The 21,718-nt window shown below is 39.1% G+C and overlaps 1 protein-coding gene across 1 annotated transcript; it reads right to left on the bottom strand.

Moving 5' to 3' along the window:
• On the bottom strand, positions 1-21,171 carry LOC306929882 (immunoglobulin-like and fibronectin type III domain-containing protein 1). Its single transcript, XM_079510616.1, has 24 exons — positions 21,043-21,171; positions 17,485-17,573; positions 15,462-15,494; positions 14,863-14,985; positions 14,256-14,395; positions 13,081-13,180; positions 12,701-12,773; positions 12,409-12,595; positions 11,942-12,055; positions 11,687-11,855; positions 11,143-11,415; positions 10,716-10,925; positions 10,590-10,670; positions 7,351-7,466; positions 6,414-6,555; positions 5,798-6,091; positions 5,177-5,479; positions 4,560-4,739; positions 4,273-4,401; positions 4,025-4,104; positions 3,142-3,334; positions 2,692-2,988; positions 518-847; positions 1-373 (listed from the first exon to the last, which is right to left on the bottom strand). The coding sequence occupies exons 2-24, from the start codon at positions 17,528-17,530 to the stop codon at positions 369-371; spliced, it is 3,618 nt and encodes a 1,205-aa protein (XP_079366742.1). The 5' UTR covers positions 17,531-17,573; positions 21,043-21,171; the 3' UTR covers positions 1-368.
• Between the last annotated feature and the right edge of the window lie 547 nt (positions 21,172-21,718).

Here is a 21,718-nt window from a genome sequence, read left to right as displayed (position 1 = left end):
TTATTACGGTTTCAAAAAAATATAACAGATCTTGATTTTTTTTCCCTCTTTTTCATTCTTTTCTTCAAGAATAACATTTGTGATGATACATTGCAAGTGCATTTTTATATTTATAGAATAATTTAGCAAAGAAGTGAGCATTGTGGCTATTTGGACGGTTTGATATAGTACTATTCTAAATACAAACATTCTTGGGAGCCCCTCGAAAATGAGATGGTACATCTCAAGGGGTCTTTTTCCTAATAAAGAAACTTGAACCATCATTCTATGTCACCAATGCGTTAAATTAAAACAATATTCATCTGTCTCCTAAAGAAACCCAACAGGAGAGAGAGATATCGGGCCTGAAGCAATTCTTCATGCTGATTTCAATCTGTGGGGAAGTCATGAAGAAAGATGACATTAGCATTATATGTTTAATTAGAAAAAGAAAGAAAGAAAGAAAGAAAGAAAGAAAGAAAGAAAGAAAGAGAAATTATCATAGAGGAATCCAGGTTTTCATTAAAACAAACCTTACCCCTGACTTTAAGCTTAGTGGAGCACTCTGCATGGCCAAGGGAGTTGACTGCAACAACTTTGTATTCGCCACTGTCCTCCGATCTGACTCTGATTATGGAGATGGAGCATATGCCATATGCATTGGTGATGTAGTAGTTTTTGTCCGAGTTGATGCAGACGTCATTCAAGTACCACTTCACATTGGGTGTGGGGGTTCCTCGGACAGCACATGTCATGTAAAGCTGGTAGCCTTTAGGTGGTGAGTGAACTTTCAATGGGACTAGGATGGATGGGGATTTCTCGATGGTGAATGCCGTTGTGGCCCCTCCACCAGTTAACGCCACTGGAACTATATAAGGGAAGAAAAATCAATGTGGGTGATTGTATGGACTGGGTGTTATACATCCCAAGCAGAAATTGCTTTATGTTTTAAGATTAAGCCTAAAAGTTCATGATGACTGCCAATGAACCTCTTGCAGGTTACAGGATTTGTTACTTGAACTTAAAGGGTAGAGTAAGTGATATTTGTCTCCACCAGGCCGAAGGCATGGGGAGAGAGTATGTTTTGCACTCCGTCCGTGTGTGTGTCCGTCCTTCCGTCCTTCCGTCCTTCCGTCCGTCTGTGAACAGCTAATCTCCGGCACCGTTAACCTGGTCGATGCCAAACTTTGCACACACACTCCCTGGATGCCAACGATGAACCTCTGCCCCACATTTTCCAGAACGGCCTGTTATAGCGCCACCATGAGGCAGCTTTTCACATTTTTTACCTAAAACTGCACCGATCTGCGTGAAACGTTCTATGCACACTCCCTAGAGGCCAAGGATAAACCTTTGACCTGCATTTTCCGCATCTGCCTTTTATAGCGCCACCAGGAGGCCGACTTTTGTAAAACACATTTTTTGATATTACTCCTCCAGATTCTGTCCAAAAATCTCACAAATCGTTACACAGTATCTCTATGGCCATGTGCTCAAGTCGGATCTGTCCGATATTTCATATTCCATCCTAATTGGCTATAATTGGCTTTCACAGTTTGCAAGATTGCCCCGTTTTGAACAAAAGCCTCAAATCATGAACGCAGCATGCAATTTACGTGAAATCTTTCACACATTTTCTTACTAGGCTGAGGAATATATCCCACCCTTTTCACATTGGCCTGTTATAGCGCCACCAACAGGTTGATTTTTGCAAAACACATTTTTGGAACAAAATGCCTCAAATCATCCAATTGCCATCAAAGGCGTATGAAGAAATGGCACCCTTTTCACATTGGCCTATTATAGCGCCACCAGGAGGCCACAACCTGACCTGCCCTGGTGGAGACCTGTGCCCCGAGGGGCACTTTTTCTAGTTATCTATGTTTCTCCCTGTCTCTCCAGTGCTTTATAAACAAAAATTGCATTTTCAGGTCAGGATGCCAATTTTGGAGAGAGAACGTGTACAGTACATATACTGATCAAACATGAAATTGGAAGTGGTGAAAAAGAAAATAGCAGACACAATTGAACATATTGAAAACAATTTAAGCTGATAAATGGGTACTCTCTCCTGATTGGAGAGAGTAGAGTGCCCAGCAAATGAGGCAGATTTGACTCTGAAAAGCCTCGCCTTCCATTTCCCCCCAAAACCGGGAGGTATAATGTTCCATTATAACTCACTAAGTCTGTATCTCTCTTTAGAAGCGTTAATATTTCGAATGAAATGCTTGGTTAAATCAGAAATTATGACTTTCTGATCAAAACCATGGAGAACGCCGTAGATTCGGAGATAATAGCAAGTTTTGTCGGCCCGTAAACAACGAAGTGAAGGGCTGCGCGCGTTGACTAGCTGTCAAAAGATGGATTTTAGCGGTCGAGTCTTATATCATTAAAAAGGATCTAAAGACGTCTCCAGGCCTGGTCCTCCTACGGGTGTAATTATAAAGACGTGTGGGGACGTCCTGGGCACAATAAGTGTTCATTAAAGAGGTGGAGAGACAGCTGGGAGACCCCAGTTACTGAACATTATACTCTATATTAGCAATGACAAAAAACTGTTTGTTTTACTAAAAATATCACTTACCCTACCTTTAATTAAATAGGTGCAAAGTTATTTTGGTGGAAAGTTATGCCACACCAAAATCTAGAGCAATGTCCCTGGTTTGGTTTGATTATTTGATCAAACTTATTTGACGCAGGAAAATAACTCACCTCGGTTGCTGTTCGCACCCCATGTTGGTGACACAGACGGATCTGAAAGGCCCATGTCATTCTTGGCATAGACGCGGAAATGGTACTCTCTCCCGTCTTCGATGTTGATGGCTGTGAATGTGTTGCCATAGAGACGGTCTCCTATGTTTTTCCACATCCTTGAGTTTGAGTTGTGTTCAGCCACCACATAGTACATGCGATCATCCAACTCTTGGTCTGGAGACGGGGCCCAGGATATCACGACTTTGCCCTGGACAGTTTGCTCTAGCGCTATTGGGCCTGGGCTCTTGGGTTCCTCTAGGAGCCAGTGAAAAGTGAAAATCTGAGTTATTATTGATTAAAAAGAAAAGGAATCCAAACATTTACTATTGACCCCTTATTAGTTTTATTTAGTAGCGTCCTTCATTACGATTTGAGTTGGTTTACAGTTTCTGTTTGTTTTTTTCTTACCTGTGACTCTGACCTCAATGTCAAATGAGGCCTCGCCCGATGAGTTTTTGGCCTTTATAGTGAATATGCCTGAGTCAGAGCGCTTTGAGGAGGGGATTACAAGCTGTGACATTCCCTCTGTGTTGATAACATTTGTCCAGACGTCTATAGGCTCATTGTCCTTCAACCAAGTGATCTCTGGTGCAGGCTCCGCCTAAAGATAGCAATTTAAAAAAACAAACAAAAAAAACACGAGGCTCAATTTCATACTGATGTTGATGTTGGCATTTCTTGTTTTATTTTATTTTAATGCAAAATAAATTCATAGACTGACAAGACTACAGTTTGGCTGTCAGCTGTAGGCCTAATTCATGATTGATATTCTTGTGCCACAATATGCAGTTTACTTTTACAACTAACTTGAAATGTCACATCGGTCTTCTCAAACAAGTGAAAGGACCATGCTTGGGGTCGGTTTAGCCCATTGCCCATGACTCGCACATTATTTGACATTACTGCTGTGCTGACCATTTTCCAATAATAATATGTGTTTTTGAGGAAGCCATTGGATTAAATTAATTTTAGTACAGTATGGAAATAAATTTTCCAAGTCAAAGACTTGAAACTTACTTGAGTTACCTTATCATTGAGTTTTTATGGATTTTGAAGTGTGATTTGAATAGTGTAGGCTAAAAATAATCTCTGGAGAAAAGATTAATTTACGAACAAAGCGATGTAATTTGTTAGATGTAGTTAGAACTTCAAATAATGTTTAAAACTGATTTCGAAAATTATCTTTAGCAACAACTGCTCAACCTACTATCATGGTGATGTATGGATAAAATATTGGGTCATTTAAAATTGTGGGATTGAGGGAGAATTGGAAGAACTCATCTGTACATACCTCATAGTTTATTTTGATGCGCATAGAATTTCCTGCTCTGACAACCATGAAATCCTCTGGATCTTTAAAACAAGGTCTCACTGGATTGGACACACGCACGCGCACACGCGCACGCACGCACACACACACACACACACACACACACACACACACACACACACACACACACCTGTTAGAGAACATGAATCACCATGAATTATAACTAACTATAAACTCTAAGGACACTCGCAGGCATCGTGATTACTTACTGTTAGGATTCTTTGCACACACCATCTTGGAAGGAGGGCTTAGATCTCCAGCACCAGACTTGTTGATGGCCGCAACTCTGAATTCATACTCTGATCCCTCAGTGACAGCTTTAACTGCATAGCTTTCACCTGCAGTACGTCAAGGCAGGGAACATGTTCATTTCATAACACTCTGATGCGTTTTGACATCCCATTTTCCAAAAATACAGTAGAGGAAAATGTGTTTTCTACCACCATCCCATCCTCCTGCTATCAAATCAAAATATGCCATATCCCCTCTGACAGACCTTCAATTGGCTCATTCACGGGGTTCAGGGCAATCCACTGGCTCGTGTCTTTCTTGCGCTTCTCCAACTGGTAACCAATGATGGGTTCTCCTCTGTCATCCTCTGGACATGTCCAGGTCAAGTTGATGCAGGTCTTAGAGGCACTGACCACATCCGGGGCTCCAGGTGGGCCAGACAGTACTAAGAAATGATGAGAAATTAAATTAACAGGATACGGTAGGTTGTAGGTTGTAGATTGTATGAAATTCAGTGACTACAATATACTGTAAATTGTAGTGAAGTTAAGATTATTGTCTCTCTATGTTTTACTCTAGACGCCTATTATATCACTGATTTAGTAATACAGGAATATCCAGAAAGGTCTTCGTGGGGTTGGAGCAAATGTGGATATGATAAACGGTGGGCCTTCTTGGAACAGCATTTTACAACAGTATTGCAGCAAAATGTACGTGTCTACACTGGCTAAATTATTTACTGTCAGCGTAGGTGATAAATGATTTGACGTGTACCAGAAACCTATCCAGAGGCAGTTTTCATCATTACAAACATCATTGAACAAATTAGCATTAGATCCACTGAGGAATGCATAATCAGAATCTGGTTAATTCTTGGCTTACTCAGTACACCAGCCATAAATGCATCTTCTGTCTCTAGGGCGTCACTGAGACCCTCTGGGTTTTCAGCATAGATCCGGTAGTTGTACGTTTTTCCATGGTTCACATTTCTGTCTCTGTAGGTGGTGTTATCAGCTGTGACATCCCCAAGCTTCGCAAACTGGCTTTGGGTTGTTTGCTGTCGTTCTATGATATAGTTGGTGACAGGGGAGCCTCCGTCGTCTTTAGGGGGGTTCCACATAAACTCAATCATAGAAGACGAAGTTTCAACCAGTTCCACTGGACCTTCTGGTGGACCTGGCCTGTCTGTTTGAGGAAACATGGTATTAAAAGGCATTTGTTTATTATTATTTATTTTAGGAATGATTACAGTACGTCAAATATGAATCCACATGAATCCCAGCATCTCTATTCTGGTCATAATAGGTGAACATTCCACTAAAATAACCAAACTATATCACAATTCGTCTCCCTGCACCTTGTTATGAGCCTGTACTGTAGATGGGTTATTATTATTATTATTTTTAGATTTGTGCAGAGGGGAAAATAGTGGATAAAAAGCAATAATTGCTTGTTCACTTTTATCACCACAAATCTTGTTTTATCTGCATAATATTTTCATACCAAGGACAATAAGCTGAGTGGTGGCTTCCACGGTCCCAAATGGGGTTTTGAGTTGGATCTTGACCTCCCCTGTGTCCGTACGCAGACAGTCTCTAAGCAGCAGCCGGCTGTGGTTGGATTCCTTAAATATTTTGACTCCTCCTCCATCCTTCAACTGAGAGCCATCCTTAAACCATGTGATGTCAATGGATTCCTGAGGAGGAAATGGCATCTTGAAAGTGGCAGTCTGTCCCACTTTAACTATCACCGGCCTCGAGAACTTGTGAAGATCATCAGGGTCAAATTCAGGTACATCTGTGAACCAAAAAAGGTGTTGATCAGTTGAATGCATTTGTGAAAAATGTTGTGATTTGTCAGTTATTTCTTCTGCTGGGATATTGCTGGATAGAGGAAAGAGAAATGCACAAAACAGCCTTTTATTGTTGTTTTGAAAAACCAAGTGGCTATGACCAAAGTTTGCGGGCCCTGGGTAGGCAACCTGGCCTGGTGGAGAGTGGAGACCTGTGCTCTGAGGAGCACACTTTTCTATTATTATTATTATTATTATTATTATTATTATTATTATTATTATTATTATTATTATTATTATATTACAATTATGATTGTTATGTCATACCTCCAACAATGAGTTTTCCTTCTGTACTTGTGTCTCCTGACACAAAACGATACAGCCCTGAGTGATCATCTTCACAGCTTTGGATTGTCAGCTTGTGTGAAGTTCCATCGTTGGTAATGCTAGCACCACGATTGGAAGTTAACTGGTAAGACAAAGACAGAGATTAGCCATATTGTGCCAAAAAGTCTAAATGAACCAAATGTAACAAATACCTAGTTGTGCCTTCGCTTTACCTGGCAATTCTGTTATGCAGGACCAAACTAGGGGCATTGAAATACTTCACTTTCACTATATTGCAGGTCTTAAATTATTTTAAAATCTTTATAGAGCATGCCTCTGCAAGAGCGGGCTGTATTTTGTCATAAGTAATAGGTCTTATTACTTAACTTAAGACCTGGAGGCGTGGTCAATGCTGTTTAGCTATTTTGAGTGGTCATAAGACCTGGTACTTAAGACACTCAAAATACAGCCCAACTTTAACTAGCTGTTTATGACTTGCATGTGTGCGCACCTGTGCATGTGGGTGGATACATGTGTCTGTCAGTTTGTTTGTCTCTAAAAGTCTGTCTTTCCAGAGCTAAGTTCACATGCTGATGATCAAATGCCAAATGTTGTATGCACGCTGCCAGTAGTACCACAGAGGACCTTAATAAATTCCATGATGTCATACAACTGACATCATAGATAGATGTCTGATGTTACAGACTGGTCACATGAAGTCTGAGATCCACATCGGAGTTACGCCGTTTCTATGTGGACTCAGAGATAGACAGTTTTCTAGTGTTTTAGGTATGGTGATCAAATAATCTATTTTGGCTTAGATGTTGCACATATTGTAAGTTAGGGTTATCAGAAAAACATTAGGCACTGTAGATACATTAAATGTACATTGTACATTAAAGGAAAAAAGCTAGCATGGAGATTAATTAAACCATACCTCTTCCCCATCCTTGAACCAAGTCCCCTTAGCATCAGTATTCATCTTAATTAAAAGTTCAGCAGACTGACCACGAACAGCATAGATATCAGATAGTCCACTTGTAATTTCAGGGTCTATGTGACAGGAAAGAAAGAAACAATTATACACTGTATTTTGATTTTCATACAGGTTATCACAGGCTCAAATAAGTTTTGTTATTATTAAAAAAAAAAGAAAGCTTTATTTTATTATTTTCATCTTATAATAAGATACCTGGACTGGATTGCCTAGATTTGCACAATATGATCCAATGATACCTGTTTTTAGGTTTTTCCTGTACCAGTAGGGAAGTAGTCTTTCATGTGCAGACATTTTACTATCAAAACAATATAACCCGAAAACTACTGGCTGGATTGCGGTGGAATACAACCTCTGTTGAATGTGTGGACCTAATGGGCTTTCCTCTAGCACTCGCATGACTAAGAGGTCATTATGAAAGTGGGGCTGAATATGAGTCATGCGAGTGCTAGTTAGTACCACCATTGGCTATTCCACACAAGATATCTCATACTCTAAGGCTTCACTCACACCTGCACAACAGATTGTTGTATAGCTGATGCATGAGACTTGTTGACTGTTGCAAGCTCGCAATGCATTTCCAATGGAAGTCACATGGTTTGACACAACATTTTTGTTGTATGAGGGGGAGGGGGGCAGTCGAAACACAGCCGAAAGCTGTACAACAAAAATGTTGTGTCAAACCATGTGACTTCCATTGGAAATGCATTGGGGTGGCCATGACACTTACCCTTTGTTTACATCTACCATGGAACATTGTTGTATGCTAGATGTATAGGTGTGAGTGAGGCCTATACAACAATCTGTTGTGACCGTGTGAGTCAGGCCTAAGGCAGGATGAACCCTATTGTTGTGACCCATGGCCTTACTTCTAGCACCACCTTTCGGACATCATTTCCAGGTGGGTGTAAGGAGAAGCACGGCCTTTAGGGGCTGCTCCTTAGCAGACTTCAACAATATTAATGATTTCTAGTCATTTTTTGTATTATGTATTGCTTATGCATTTCACTCACTGCATTATAGCACTGTGTTGAGTTCAAATTGGGCCTGAAATTGTCCAACAGAACCAATGTTAAACCGTAGCCTGAGAAAATTATTTCTGAACCCAAACTCAGTCTGACCATCACCAGCCAGAGTCTGAATAACACCAGATATTTCTAATGTAGAAATATATCAGCATGTCTTCATTAACAGTAGCTATCATTATGGCCTGTTAATGTGTTGCCATGATGACTGCCATGGTGCTATCATTATATTTCAATCAGTCTTGTTCAAAAGATACAAATTAAGTAAAACAAACTAAATAATGTCTTTAGTTGATATAAAGAAGGAATAGGGAGAGATGTGCATAATTCAAGTAACCTGTCAGTTTGATCTGATTATGTATTTGACTTTAGGAATTTTACATTGCAAGATCATGACACAAGCAAGGACCATGCTAAGAAACACAGAAAGCCATTCCTAATGTCAGCATACATACTTGGGGAATGTGATGATTCAGTGTTACAGTACTGACATTAGATAGTTATTTGAAATTAGAACTCACCTTCACTCTGGAATTATTATTAATTATTTCCCCACCTTCTCACTCACAGAAGTAAAGGGTGTCTGTTCTATAAGGATTTCTTGTTAGAAATGTTACAGTCTCGTGCCTGGCCATTGATATTTCAATGAACACATTATTAGACTGCTGCATTAATTGTTTCCTGGATTATTCCATAACAATTAATTAATGTTATTATTACATTCATCCCATTCTATGGCTTACCATGTCCTGCCTCTGTACTCGATTGGACAAGCCCTGTGACACCAGCAACAACATTATAATTTAAAGTAACTTTTTCTCCCCTAATGCCAAAGGAATATGTATGAGGATCCACTCAAAGCATGTTAGACATTATTGTGATCCGTCTTACCACATCCTGAAAGACCATCTGCTGTTGCTTGTTTAGGCCTATCACAATTACCTGTCAGTAATCAGTTAGCAGTTAGTGGCTATGTATATCACTTCTAAGTATACTTATAACTACATTAAAGCAGTTATAAGAAGTTATTTAAAATTTCATCAATGCTTTTCTGTAGGAAAAGCATTATGTTTAAGCAAGCAGTTTAAGTTACAGCAACATATTAATATGTTTTTTATGTTCTCAACATATTAACATTTTAAGGCCTATTATTCTGCCTCGTGAATTGAGTTACGACTAACACACTGACTTCTGAAGCCATTGTATCTCAAATGGCTTCCATATTCAGAATTATATATCCATGCAGCGATTAACACATTGATGGAAGTTTCTTACCACTGCTAACCACATCCACCACCTGTGGATCAGAACCCTTTATACTCACTGCTGATGCTCCACTTTTGCCTATCAATCATCAAAATCAATCAATGAAGCTGCCATAAGAAAGGATATTTCTCATACCAACTAGATAAGTGGTTCCCAATTATTTTTAGCTCGAGACCCAAAGAGAAATGTGATTTTTCCCAGGGACCCAAACCAGTGAAAATAGCAGATCAACAAGCTCACAACGCATCTGTGTTGTGAGTCTGTGCTCGAGACCCAAAAGAGAAATTGGATTTCTCTCAGGGACCTAAACTAATCTAAACCAATCTACAAGCTCAGCTTGTAGATCTGCTATTTTCACTAATTCTTCTTGTTTTGTTTTGTTTTTATTTCAAAATGACATTGATTTTGTATTTGTGTTTCCTACAAAAATGTATGAAACAAAAAATGAAAGGGATGTTAGACAAATGGGTCCAGACACACTGTTTGGGAAACAATGAACTATAGGGACCCCCTTCCTCCTCCCTTCCCCAGAATGTTACAAATAAATATAACCATAGCAAATGAATAGTTTATACTTTACTATTAGCCTATTATTATTTCCTGTACAAGTTAACAAACAACATTTATGATCGTAATGTATTGACCAATATTATGGAATGATAGAGAATGGTAAAACTTTCAGGCAGCCTTAATTGTGATTAATTCTTGTCAGGTACTATAAGTTGGACTGTATCAAGTCTGGTCTTTGACACAAAGAAATTCTAAGAGCAATAATCATTTAATTTAATTAATTGAATAAATTAAATGCTTAATTTGTTATTATTGGAAAGTATATGATTATGCTGTTTGGGCATATAACACGTTACTTAATGAGTCGGGTGTTCTTACTTATATCAGGGGCTTTTGGTGCCTCAGCTGGAGCAGTAGCTGGTACTTCAGTAGTAGCAGCAGGTGGAGTTGGAGTAGTAGCAGGAGTTGGAGTAGCAGCAGGAGTTGGAGTAGTTGTGGTGGTAGGAGCCGGAGCTGCAGGAGTTGGTGCAGGAGCTTCTACAGGAGCTTCTACAGCAGCTTGTTTCGCAGCTTCAATCTGTACTTTCTTTTCCTCTTTCACCTTCTCTAGTTTTACCTGTTGCTCTTGAGCAATCTTTGCAAGGTCCTCTCCAGATCCTCCTGCCCTTGTCGTTTTTCTTTCTGTCTTTTTGCCCTTTGGTGCAGTTTTGTCAGCTGGATAATACAAAAAGATGCTCATGTAAGAGGAACACACCACAGCTTAGTTGATACCCACAACCCCTTTAGTAAGCCTTATCATAATACGGAACATTTTTGTCATTGTTATCATCCTATTACCAGTCGTTCTTACCCCATTATGTACCATTATCAATTATGTTATGTCACGATCAAACATTATACATTTTCCGCTGAATGTTGTGTAATGGCTTACCTTCAACAATGAGCCATGCATTGCAAGATTTTATGCCTGCACAGGCTGAATAAATGCCTTTGTCCACTATCATGCAGTCTTTGACCACCAGCCTGTGAATGAGCTTGTCTTCTGAAACCTCGATATCAAATTTTTCCCCTTGTTCCAGTGGTAAATTCTTGCCAAACCACTTGATCCTGGAGAAGGGATTTGAAAGGACACATTCGAAGACGGCATCTTCTCTCTCCGTTGCCTTCACTTCCTTCATTTTGACCAAGAAATCCACCACAGGAACTAAAATAAAAATAAATAAATAAATCAGATGTTATTTAGACAGAATTTTAACTATGGGAAAGTGTGTTAAAAGTAACAGACTTCATATAAGGCCAACATAAGCCTGATTTTTACTTGGTTGGGCACAGGAGTCACGCACCGAAACAGCAGACCTAAACGCTCACGTGTCATACATGTGAACAGTTTGGCTACTTCCCGTGCATGACACATGCGCAACTAAGTACAACTCAGGCTTTTAGGCGATTCACACTGAGTCAAGTGCAGAACCTACTTTTGAAATCTGTTGAAAATACATTGGTATCTTCAACATCCACCTGGTACAATCCTGCATCATCTGGTAGGAGGTCCTTAATGCTGAAAACATACTTTGTGCCTATTTTATTGAGGATGTGCTTCTGTTTTTCTGCCTCATCTCTGCTGAATGCTACCATCTCACCATCCTGTGGGGTAGTTACATGCAATGTAATTTACTTTGAAAGAGGAAAATGTAAACTGTTTCAAAGACATTCATAATTGACAGATTTACCTTGTACAGAAATATGGCACTGTTTGCGTTAATGAGATCCATGTCAAATTCAAAGGATGCTGAGCCATCTCCATTGACGTTGATTGGTTTCAGTTGAGAAATGTTTTTGACGAACTGAGTGAAAGTTATTCAATAAAAGGGAGAAAATAAACATAATATAAGTAAACTGTTTAAATACGGTAGTCCCGTTATTTGTTTTTAAGATACATGATTACTATTAAGGTAAATAAATGATACAAACATATATTGACGAATATTTTTGCATGATTGCATCAAAAATAAATATAGTTGATTCATACAGGTTGATTCTTCTTTTCACGTAACAAAACGGTATAAAATATGATTGTGTGTAGATGTAGATAACATAAACAAAAGTTTACAACCAGAAAACAACAGTGTGTAAGGACCTTTACTATTACTAACATTGATATCCAGAATGCTATATTTTTCTCTTATAAATGACAAACCTCTGCTTGCTCTTCTTCCCTTTCCTTCTTCATCTCATTAAGTTTCTTGAGCATCCAGCGGAAGTCAGTGATTCCATACTCTGCGCAGATTCTCTCATATTCCTGCTTGTCAGCACTAAGCAAGATCTCCCAGAACTTTGGGTCTAACTCGTCTTTGTTTTTTGGCTCCGCTTTGGGACGGATCTTACTATAAGTCAGAATAACATCTCATCAATTGCATATCCTTGCACATTAGCATAACATTTATAAAATGTATATCCAAATGTAAAATATAACTACATTATAGCAGCACCTTTTCCTAGTCAGTGCCTTCTTAAAGTCTTCTGCCTTTGGCTGTTCTGTTGCCTTGTTCTTTTGGAAACCAACTAAAAGGAGAAAAAAGAGGACATGCTTTACAATGTAACCTGGAGTATGATTAAACAATGATGTACAAGAGAGCATTCTAAGTGATGATTATTAGAATATTTTTTAACCCAGGCAAGCAGGGTGTAGAATTGCAGAATTTTACACTTCACATAAATTGCATATAATTTTAAATAATATTTTATTTTTAGCAAGTAAACATTTGTCTGAGGCGCTCAAAACATCAACGTATTGGTCATTGGATACATGCACAATGGGAGCATGAAACAGTGTGTGGATTGCGGACATCTAGCAAGGAAACAGCTCTACCTGCAATTACATTCAGCTGTACTGTTACAGTTGCTCTCCCATATTCATTTGTGGCAATGCATTTGTAGGTGTCTGCTTGATCTGGTTTAACATTTTGCATCTGGAGAAATAAAAGAAAACACCCAAAGGGCAAATAAACAAGTGAATGGGGACATTACAGATGTAAATTGAGCAGTATGAAGTTATCCTGTCACTCAGTCTTTCACATAGTGTGACAACGTAATTATGTAAACATATGGGGCTGCCAGTTCCTTTCTGGAATGCGTTTCTATGGCGAAGACATGATGTAATGTTTCTTTTCCAGCACCGCATCTCGCGTTTCAGCGCTTTTTGGCGAAGCACCCTGGGCGTTTCAATCAGAAAATTAATTGTTAAACATTTGGGCAGGAACGCCGCTCATCAATGTCACGTTTGATCCTCCTGGCTGTGTCTTACAACCCGAATCATTTAACATTCGTTTGACATTTGGGCATCATTTGGCATCTGGGCAACAACATTTGGGTGACATTTGCCATCTGGTGAAAAAAGGAGAAAACCCCCAAAGGGCAAATAATCAGGTGAATGGGGACATTACAGATATAAATTTAGCAGTATGAAGTTATCTTGTCACTTAGTCTTTCTCATAGTGTGACAACGTAATTATGTTAACATGGGGCTGCCAGTTCCTTTCTGGAATGCATTTCTATGGCGAACACATGCCGTAATGTTTCTTTTCCAGCGCTGCATCTCGCGTTTCAGTGGTTTTTGGCGAAAGCACCATGGGCGTTAGGGTTCTTCCTGGCTGTGTCTTACAATCCGAATCGTTTATGACCGGACTTAAAAGTTACCCCAACCATGAGAAGTCCATGTTTACTGGAGGCACTAAACACATGAGTGCATGAGTGCATAAACACATTCAAATGGTAACCAAATCCAGTTAAGACAGAGAGAAAGGGGCAGAACAAATGCACCGAATAGGAGTGGTCCAGCGGGATAGAGAACTGAACAATACTGACCCAATCAAATGGCTGTCATTGACACATTGGATTTATTTGCTTTAGCCCTCATGTTTCTTCTCTTTGTCTCGTTTTCTTTCTCCCTCTAAAATGGTCTCCTTAAGTCTCCCATTGTTGGACTTCAACCATGGAAACCATAGCATCTTACTGATGTGTGACAGACTGTACTTTATCACTTACCTCAAATAGATGCTCATTATCTACTTCGTTACATTTGGACTGGTATCTTGTTGTGTCAGATACATCTCCATTATTTCTGGTCCATGTTACAGTGGGTGTTGGATCCCCATTAACAATGGCTTTAAAGAATGCAAATTTTCCTGTATAAAATATAAAGAAACAATAAAACAGAGTCATATTCACTTGCTATATGAATCGCTTTCCAGATGGGAAGTTACTTGAGGCTGCTTTCACCACATTGAAAATCATACTGTATGTACAGTAATACATTGTAGTCTAACTTGCTGAGGATAGCTTTATACCCACCATAACCTTTTGAGGAATCCACATAAGATTAACAGGATGGGGTTTTGGTCACCTAATCCCAGTTCACAATTTAAAATCGAGTCAATTGACTTGATAAATAATCCTGCTTGGTTTAAATAGCTGGAGCCCAGAAATTACATGACAGGCCCGAGTTCCCTTTCCGCTTTTCCCCCCAGTTTAACCCCTGCCCATTATGACTCTGGATCTAGAAATCTAGGATAATGCACAGTATGAAAACCTTGTCATGTGAGAGCATTTAAAATAACTAATTTATATAGCGATTCATTTTGCTCAGGCGTACCCTCTTGGATGGTCAGAGCAATTGGCTTGCGGGTGAAGTCAGGATGGTTCTTTCCCTCCGGTATGGTCTCAACAAACTGTACGATCATAACCCCAGGGACTCTAGATTTCTTTTTGATCTCCACTGTGAAAAAGGACAAGATAAAATGTTACCGTACTGTAAAAAGACCAATAAGTACAACACATTACAAATATTCAGTTGATTTATCATGGAACTGCATGTCACCCACATCAACCATGCTGAAACACATTCTAATACAAGATATATTAGAATGTTTACTGTTATTAAAATTAATTGTATTTCATTGGGTACATAAAACCCATGGATATCGGTATTATTTATATCATGTTCACGATGTATTAGAAAATACGAGCCTTTCAATGTCATCATTTAACAACACAGTATACGGTTTGCCTTGTATTCATGTGTATTCATGCCAACACTGTGTACGGATATGTAGGAGTATTCCTACATATCACACGCACAAAAAAACTGTGCGCTCTTGTGTACTTCAACTCATCAACAAATATATCTGTTCTTCATGCCTTGAAGGAGCAAGAACAAAACCTTCTAGTTATTGTCGTCTACTGTAAGCCTACCTTCTGTACCATCAGAAATGTCTGCATCAGGACCTGATGAAGCACATTTTGTTTTGAGGAGCACATATACGTAGGGCATGTCATGTCAGCGGGTTATTAGAACTGTAGGATTGGTCTTTAATTGTAAAGTTATAATGTGCAGACAATAACCACAACGTGAGCCTCCACAGGTCACAACCATGTTTGAGTTCAATTATACAGTTGGAGGCAATGCTGCTACATCTCAGAGGCTCAAGATTTAGAGACTAACATTTAACATCATCCGGCTCTTTTGTAGGAGAGCTATGAACAGAATCCCCATTGGAAGACTTGCCTGAATAAGAACGCATGCAATTCACATTTTGACAGAGACTAAACTTCATACCTTCATTTAAAAATATTCAATGCAGTCTATAAATAGAAACATCACTAAATTATATCCATGTTTGAAAAAAGCAAAAAGAAACGAAACCTACAGTATTATGATCATCGTCATCAGACAATGTACCTTATTTCCACTCAACGCATCTGGTCTAGAACTTATGTATTATGTTGGCTGTGCCAAGGATTTAATATACAAATATAAGGATTTGGATGTGCATTAAGAAAATGGTCCTGAAAGAAAACACTGTTAGGGTCATGAATGATACAGTAGTTGTTGGTAAAGCACCAGACTAAAACATCCCAGGTCCCTGTTGAGGTGAAAGCTCCAGTAGGCTTTTGGATCCTCAGGGCAGGAGTACCTGCAAAAAAGTGTTTGTTCTACACAGATGTATGTATGTGGATTAATGCATTTAATAAACAACTACTAGTGAGCTAGTGCAAGCACAATCCTTCAATTTTAACCCTATTGTTCGTCAGCCTTATGTTGCTACAGCCCTCTGTAGATTACCAACCCCCTTTTAGCCCAACTATTCCCTCATCCCCATTTCTTCAATGGATTTCCATTATGATTTATGAACAGTATGTAATAGTATATAGTATAGTTATTTAGTGTTTCACCTACAGTACGACATAGTGTGTACTAGTGTAGTCTAAAATAAACTGTACTGTAGTGTAAAGTAGATATCACTAAACTAGTGAACATATGAGTACTATTATATTTTTACTTTATGGGTGTATGATGCGTATGAGTTTGTAGCAAGAAAGAAACACTATACATGTTATATTGTTATATAATGAAATAACCTTAAAAAAAGGGGGAAAAAAAACTCTGGGCAATATTACTAAGTGAACATAAGGCTGATGAAGCATACAGTACCATTGGGCCTATTATTTTGTTGGTAGGATAGATCTTTGTGTTCAGAGAATATTTTGGCGGATCCCCAGATGATGGTAAAGTGAGAGAGAGAGAGTAAAGTGTCAATTTAAAAAAATGAAAAGAAAATCAAAAGACCTTTACTTCATCAAAAGTAATCAAGGAAAAAATAAATAGTATAAGAAAGGGGCAAAATTTGTGAAAATAGCAGATCTACAACCTCACAAGGCCAGTCACAATGCTCACAATCGGGGTGTATGCAGACGATAGCAGGGACGTGCAGAGAGTGTTAGAGGGGCAGTGGCTAAAATCCCGTAAGAGGGCACTTTTGGACAAATAAATAGCGAAAACAGCAGATCCACAAGCTCACAACGCGTGAGCAGATCTGCTATTTTCGGGGCGCAACCCAGCACTCTTTAGCTAGTGGAAATGCTGTGTTCAAGTTCAGGAGACTTCAGAAAAAAAAGCAATTCTCCGGAAGGCTGCCTTCCGGCATGGCATGGAAAGGAGAGGAGGGCATTTGCATTTCTTTCACCATAGTAAATGCTGCATTCGTGGTCTGGGGAGGGCAGTTGTTTTACAGACGGGTAAAAGGGCAGGGGCTGATGCCCCCTTTGATGTCTATGTGTGCACGTCCCTGGACGAAAGCATGTCAATGCAGCAGAAAACCCATGGAGATGTTGGCATGATGCTGCTCTTCATTAGAGATTGACACAGACAGGAGTGGATTTTCACTCCCGTCCCACAGAAAAGAATCGTAGTGGAGAAAAGAAGAATCTCACTCACCTTGGCCATTGGCCATCCCGATGGTGTCCTTTGATTTATTAATCATCTTGCATTCGTTGATTACTGAATGCACTCGGCAATGTGTCTGTCTGTAATACACGGGGAAAAAACACACACACACACACACAAAAGTTTTTTACAATCTTTCACTGGTATGTTTCTCACAATATCCAACTTCTGTATTTGAGTGTACAATAAAGACTATTTCTGACGTGTTGCTGCATTCCAAAATATCCTCGGGTGCCCAGGACCCTGCAGCATTAGTCTTTCAGTGGTAAGGTAAGTAGTTCCATAATGTGTCGCCAAAGTTAATGAGTTTTAATCAATTTAATCAATTTAGTCTAGAATGTTAATGGCATAGCTTAAAAAAATACTATATTTATATCATTTTCATTTTATGATTTTTATTATATAATTTTTATTATGAATACATTATAAATATATTTGAAGGAGAAGTGTGAATTTGAAATGACCTCATTGACTGTGGTTTACCTTTAATACCTTTTTCTTTTTTAAGGTCCACGTGAAGCACTGAAATGAAACACGAACATCTGTGAATGTTCAGTATGTCAAGTGACTACTCAGAACTTTCGGTACAGGGTGACGAGTGCAAAGAGCATATGCTAGTAATCACGAGGGCCTGTGCTTGAATCAGACCCCCCTGTCTTGTCTCGCATGTCTCTCCTCCCTTTCTCTTTCTTCCCGCCTCTACACTATGTGCATAAAATTCCCCCCAAAAATAACAACAAAAAACTTGCAGTTGAAACAGTATACTATTACAAAATAATAATAATACAAAAACATAATCGCTGGAGGCATGCTGTGTTTAGACATTTCATACAGATTTCATTTTAGCTGCGATATTCATTGATATGTCACTAAACACGACCTTCTTTCACTACCTATCTTGCTAAAGTAAGAATGATTGATGTCACTTGCTTATAAAGCATAATAGGCTATCACTATAAATGTAGATTCACAGACACCCCGTTTTCCAGTTTACATGATGGATAGACGTAATTTTGTATACAAGTCACAGGTTAAGTAATGAATTGGATGACAGCAAAGCAAGGTGATGACATTAGCCATCGCGGTAGGTGACACCTGATGGCTTTCTGAAACCCGATCCCCATGCTTTTTCCTTGGGCCCAAGTTTGCTCTGACAGTCTGTTCCATCATTGAGTTTCAGTCTCTAAATTGCCGGCAATATGTCTCCTAAAAGAATTTCTTGTTGACATGCTGTGTTTGTGTTTTCGCTGTAGGATACTTGTTGGGGACTCCACTAAATCTTAGTTGGTAATTGGCAGAGAAAGGTATGAGAAAACATGTCCATATCGGCTATACTTATCAAGCATCAAGCATGATGAGAAACATTCCAGTGTTGAAGCTGGTGTCGTCATGTTTATTTATGGAAGAATAGCAGCAAGAAAATGGTGCCCTCAGAAGAGTGAGAATTTCTGCCAAGGGGACAGCCATATAGTGATGTTTTTTTGTGTAAAGCGTCTTTGATTACCTAGAAAAGCACTGTAGAAAGTTTTAGATATTATTATTACATTTCTACTTAAAGACATGTGAGATTAGCATACCAGTTTGACATAATCTGTACTCTTTTCCTCTTTCTCATACATATTAATCGTCTACCGCTCTCCATTTTTCTCTCTGACCGATCACATCACCCAAAACTTGCTAAAGACTGACCGATATTTTGGTTGGTATCAGCTTAATTGTACTGGCAAACGTGTGTGTCTGCGCTTGGCTTGTTCTGTTGCCTCCAGACGGAGCTATACTGATTGGCTGACCCGCCAGTGTGCACAACAAATATGACACTGATTGGCCTAGTACCATGAAGATTGATGGTGCGTTCACACGGGCAGTTGAAACGATGCAAAAACGCGTTGCGAGTTGATTTGGAGCAGCTACATGCATCATTGCGCCTTTGCAACGTCATGTCGCTGGCTTCCTTTGACAATGAATGGTATACTGCATCGTTTAATCTGCCCCGTGGGGAAAGAAAAAAGAAAGCTATTTGATTTTAGACGTATTTGGATAGAAATGTGTCTGGCTTTCAAAAAATCTAACAAAAAATAACATGGTTTTGTTTTAATATGAGGGCCATCTGCAGTAAATTCATGAAGTCAACGTGACTGTAGTTTAGATGTGTAATGTTGTAGTAGGGCGCATCCAATGAGGGCTGCTGCTGGTACTGTAAGTGAGAACGCTGGCTAGTCGTGATAGGTCAAATGCCACATAAAACTATGATACACCAACCATCTTAGGTTTCATGCCGGTTGGCCTGATGAGCAAGACTATAATCAGCTCAATTACGTCAGCACCTATGTATAAAATCAGCTCAAATACAAATACGTCAACAGCTATATATAGAGAGAGAGAAATTGGTTGAAAATCTATTCTCCATGAAATAAATAAAATATAGATACATGATCACCACCCTTCAAGTAAAGTAAAGTCACGTCACCTCCCCTTCGTGCATTGCTGTATGACTTCTTAACATGCTTTTGCAGCTGCACCTATTTTGGTTTGAGGCATATTAAAAGAAGCCACTTGGCTACTGACGAGGCATTTTGTGAACAGTAATCGTAAAGATGAGGCCTGGTTTTATGGGACCACTTGGCTTGCCCTGCACGCTCATGTATTCCTGCCACCAGCTTATGTTACCAGTGCTGAAATCTAGCACGGGGCAGTATGGTTGTCAGTGACTGAGCCCGTCATAAACATGATTAAAAGACACTGATGGCAAACCATTCAAAAAGTCTTGTGGCTATCTGAGGAACTAAGGTTATAATGCTACTGTATCCGTGAGAGCGACAGACCTGCTAAATTGGGATTATCTTTGAGCTCACTTTTAGGATTAGGATTAGGCTATGACATCCCATGGTTTACAGTGTCTTCATCTTTATATGAATTATAAGGTAGGATCTGGTTGGACTGAGCAGTGTTTTGGTAAATATTATATATTATATATATCTTGAACAGGGTTATAAGAAAGGAAAAAAAAGCCTAAAGATAAACATACTACTGTACTACTGTACCAATAGCTACAATGTAAACATAAACAATCCAGTACATTGTGTTGGCCTCATCTATATTTAACCATTCCTAGTTTTGATATAAAGTGAGAAAAACCTTGAGTCCCTGTTTCCATTTCCTGGCACATCAATTATAATTTGAGGGATTAACATAAATGATGGTAGGAATTTGAGCCTTGACTCTGCCAGCCCTATAACACCTGAATCGGAATAGATTACACCAGGATATTTGAAATTTGCAATAGGCCGGCAAACCTAGGAATAATTTGATAAAGTGAAATATTTTGAATAATTACAGATAATGTAAGGTGTCATCAGGCTTTAAAAAAAAAAAAGACAACTAAACATGTTTTATAGAATTACACTGACACATTCCATACTTAATTGCATTAAAGCAGTCTTTACTTTAGATTAGAACACAATTTATAACGGCACAGTATGTAATTTAGAAAATAGAGCCAACTGTACATAGTTAACACCTTCAAGTAAGAACCATGGACCATGGACTTACCTCAGCACTCAAATCCTCTCTAGTGGTTCTGCTACCCACTTCTGATATTCAAGTGCTGCCTGCCTGCGCCACAAGCTAATAAATCCTGCCAGGAATGCCACTAATTCTGCAACAAGCTTGCTCGTTCGCAGCCATGGTGCCTGGCAGGCGAGTAAATTGCCATTTGTCTATGGCTCACACACCAGCCCCCAGCGAGGGGAGGAGAGAGGTCAAGGTATGGTACAAGCTTCCCAGATGGATGACTTGTAGCTTGAGTCTCCCACGATGATACAGTCATCAGTCACAATTCACTTGAATGTCTGATCAATATTATGCTAACAGCTCTCAACCAAAGTTGCAGAGCATGCTTTTTGAAGTCTTTGTCATTTGCTTGAGTTCAGACATAATGCAGTCTTTGATATACAAATCATCTTGAAGTAGCATCTCAGATGTAATCATGCCCTAGCTGGACCTTGATCCGCTGATGACCATACAGGATAATATCACATTCACCTTTTCTATCTTGTGTAATTCATTTCCAGCAGATACTCCTGGTAAATGCAGTATTTTAATACTCAACATATACACACACACTAACTAAATTAACATTAAGCAATACTTTTCTATGGTTATAAATCCATAGCCACAGACTTTGTGTCTCTTGATTTTGTCGGTATGTTTGGAATGGGAAAGCTAA

The sequence above is a fragment of the Electrona antarctica genome (assembly GCF_951216825.1).
Source record: "Electrona antarctica genome assembly, chromosome: 9".
Classification (NCBI taxonomy): domain Eukaryota; kingdom Metazoa; phylum Chordata; class Actinopteri; order Myctophiformes; family Myctophidae; genus Electrona; species Electrona antarctica.
Note: the sequence above shows the minus strand (reverse complement) of the source record. Positions and strands in the feature narration are given on the sequence as shown.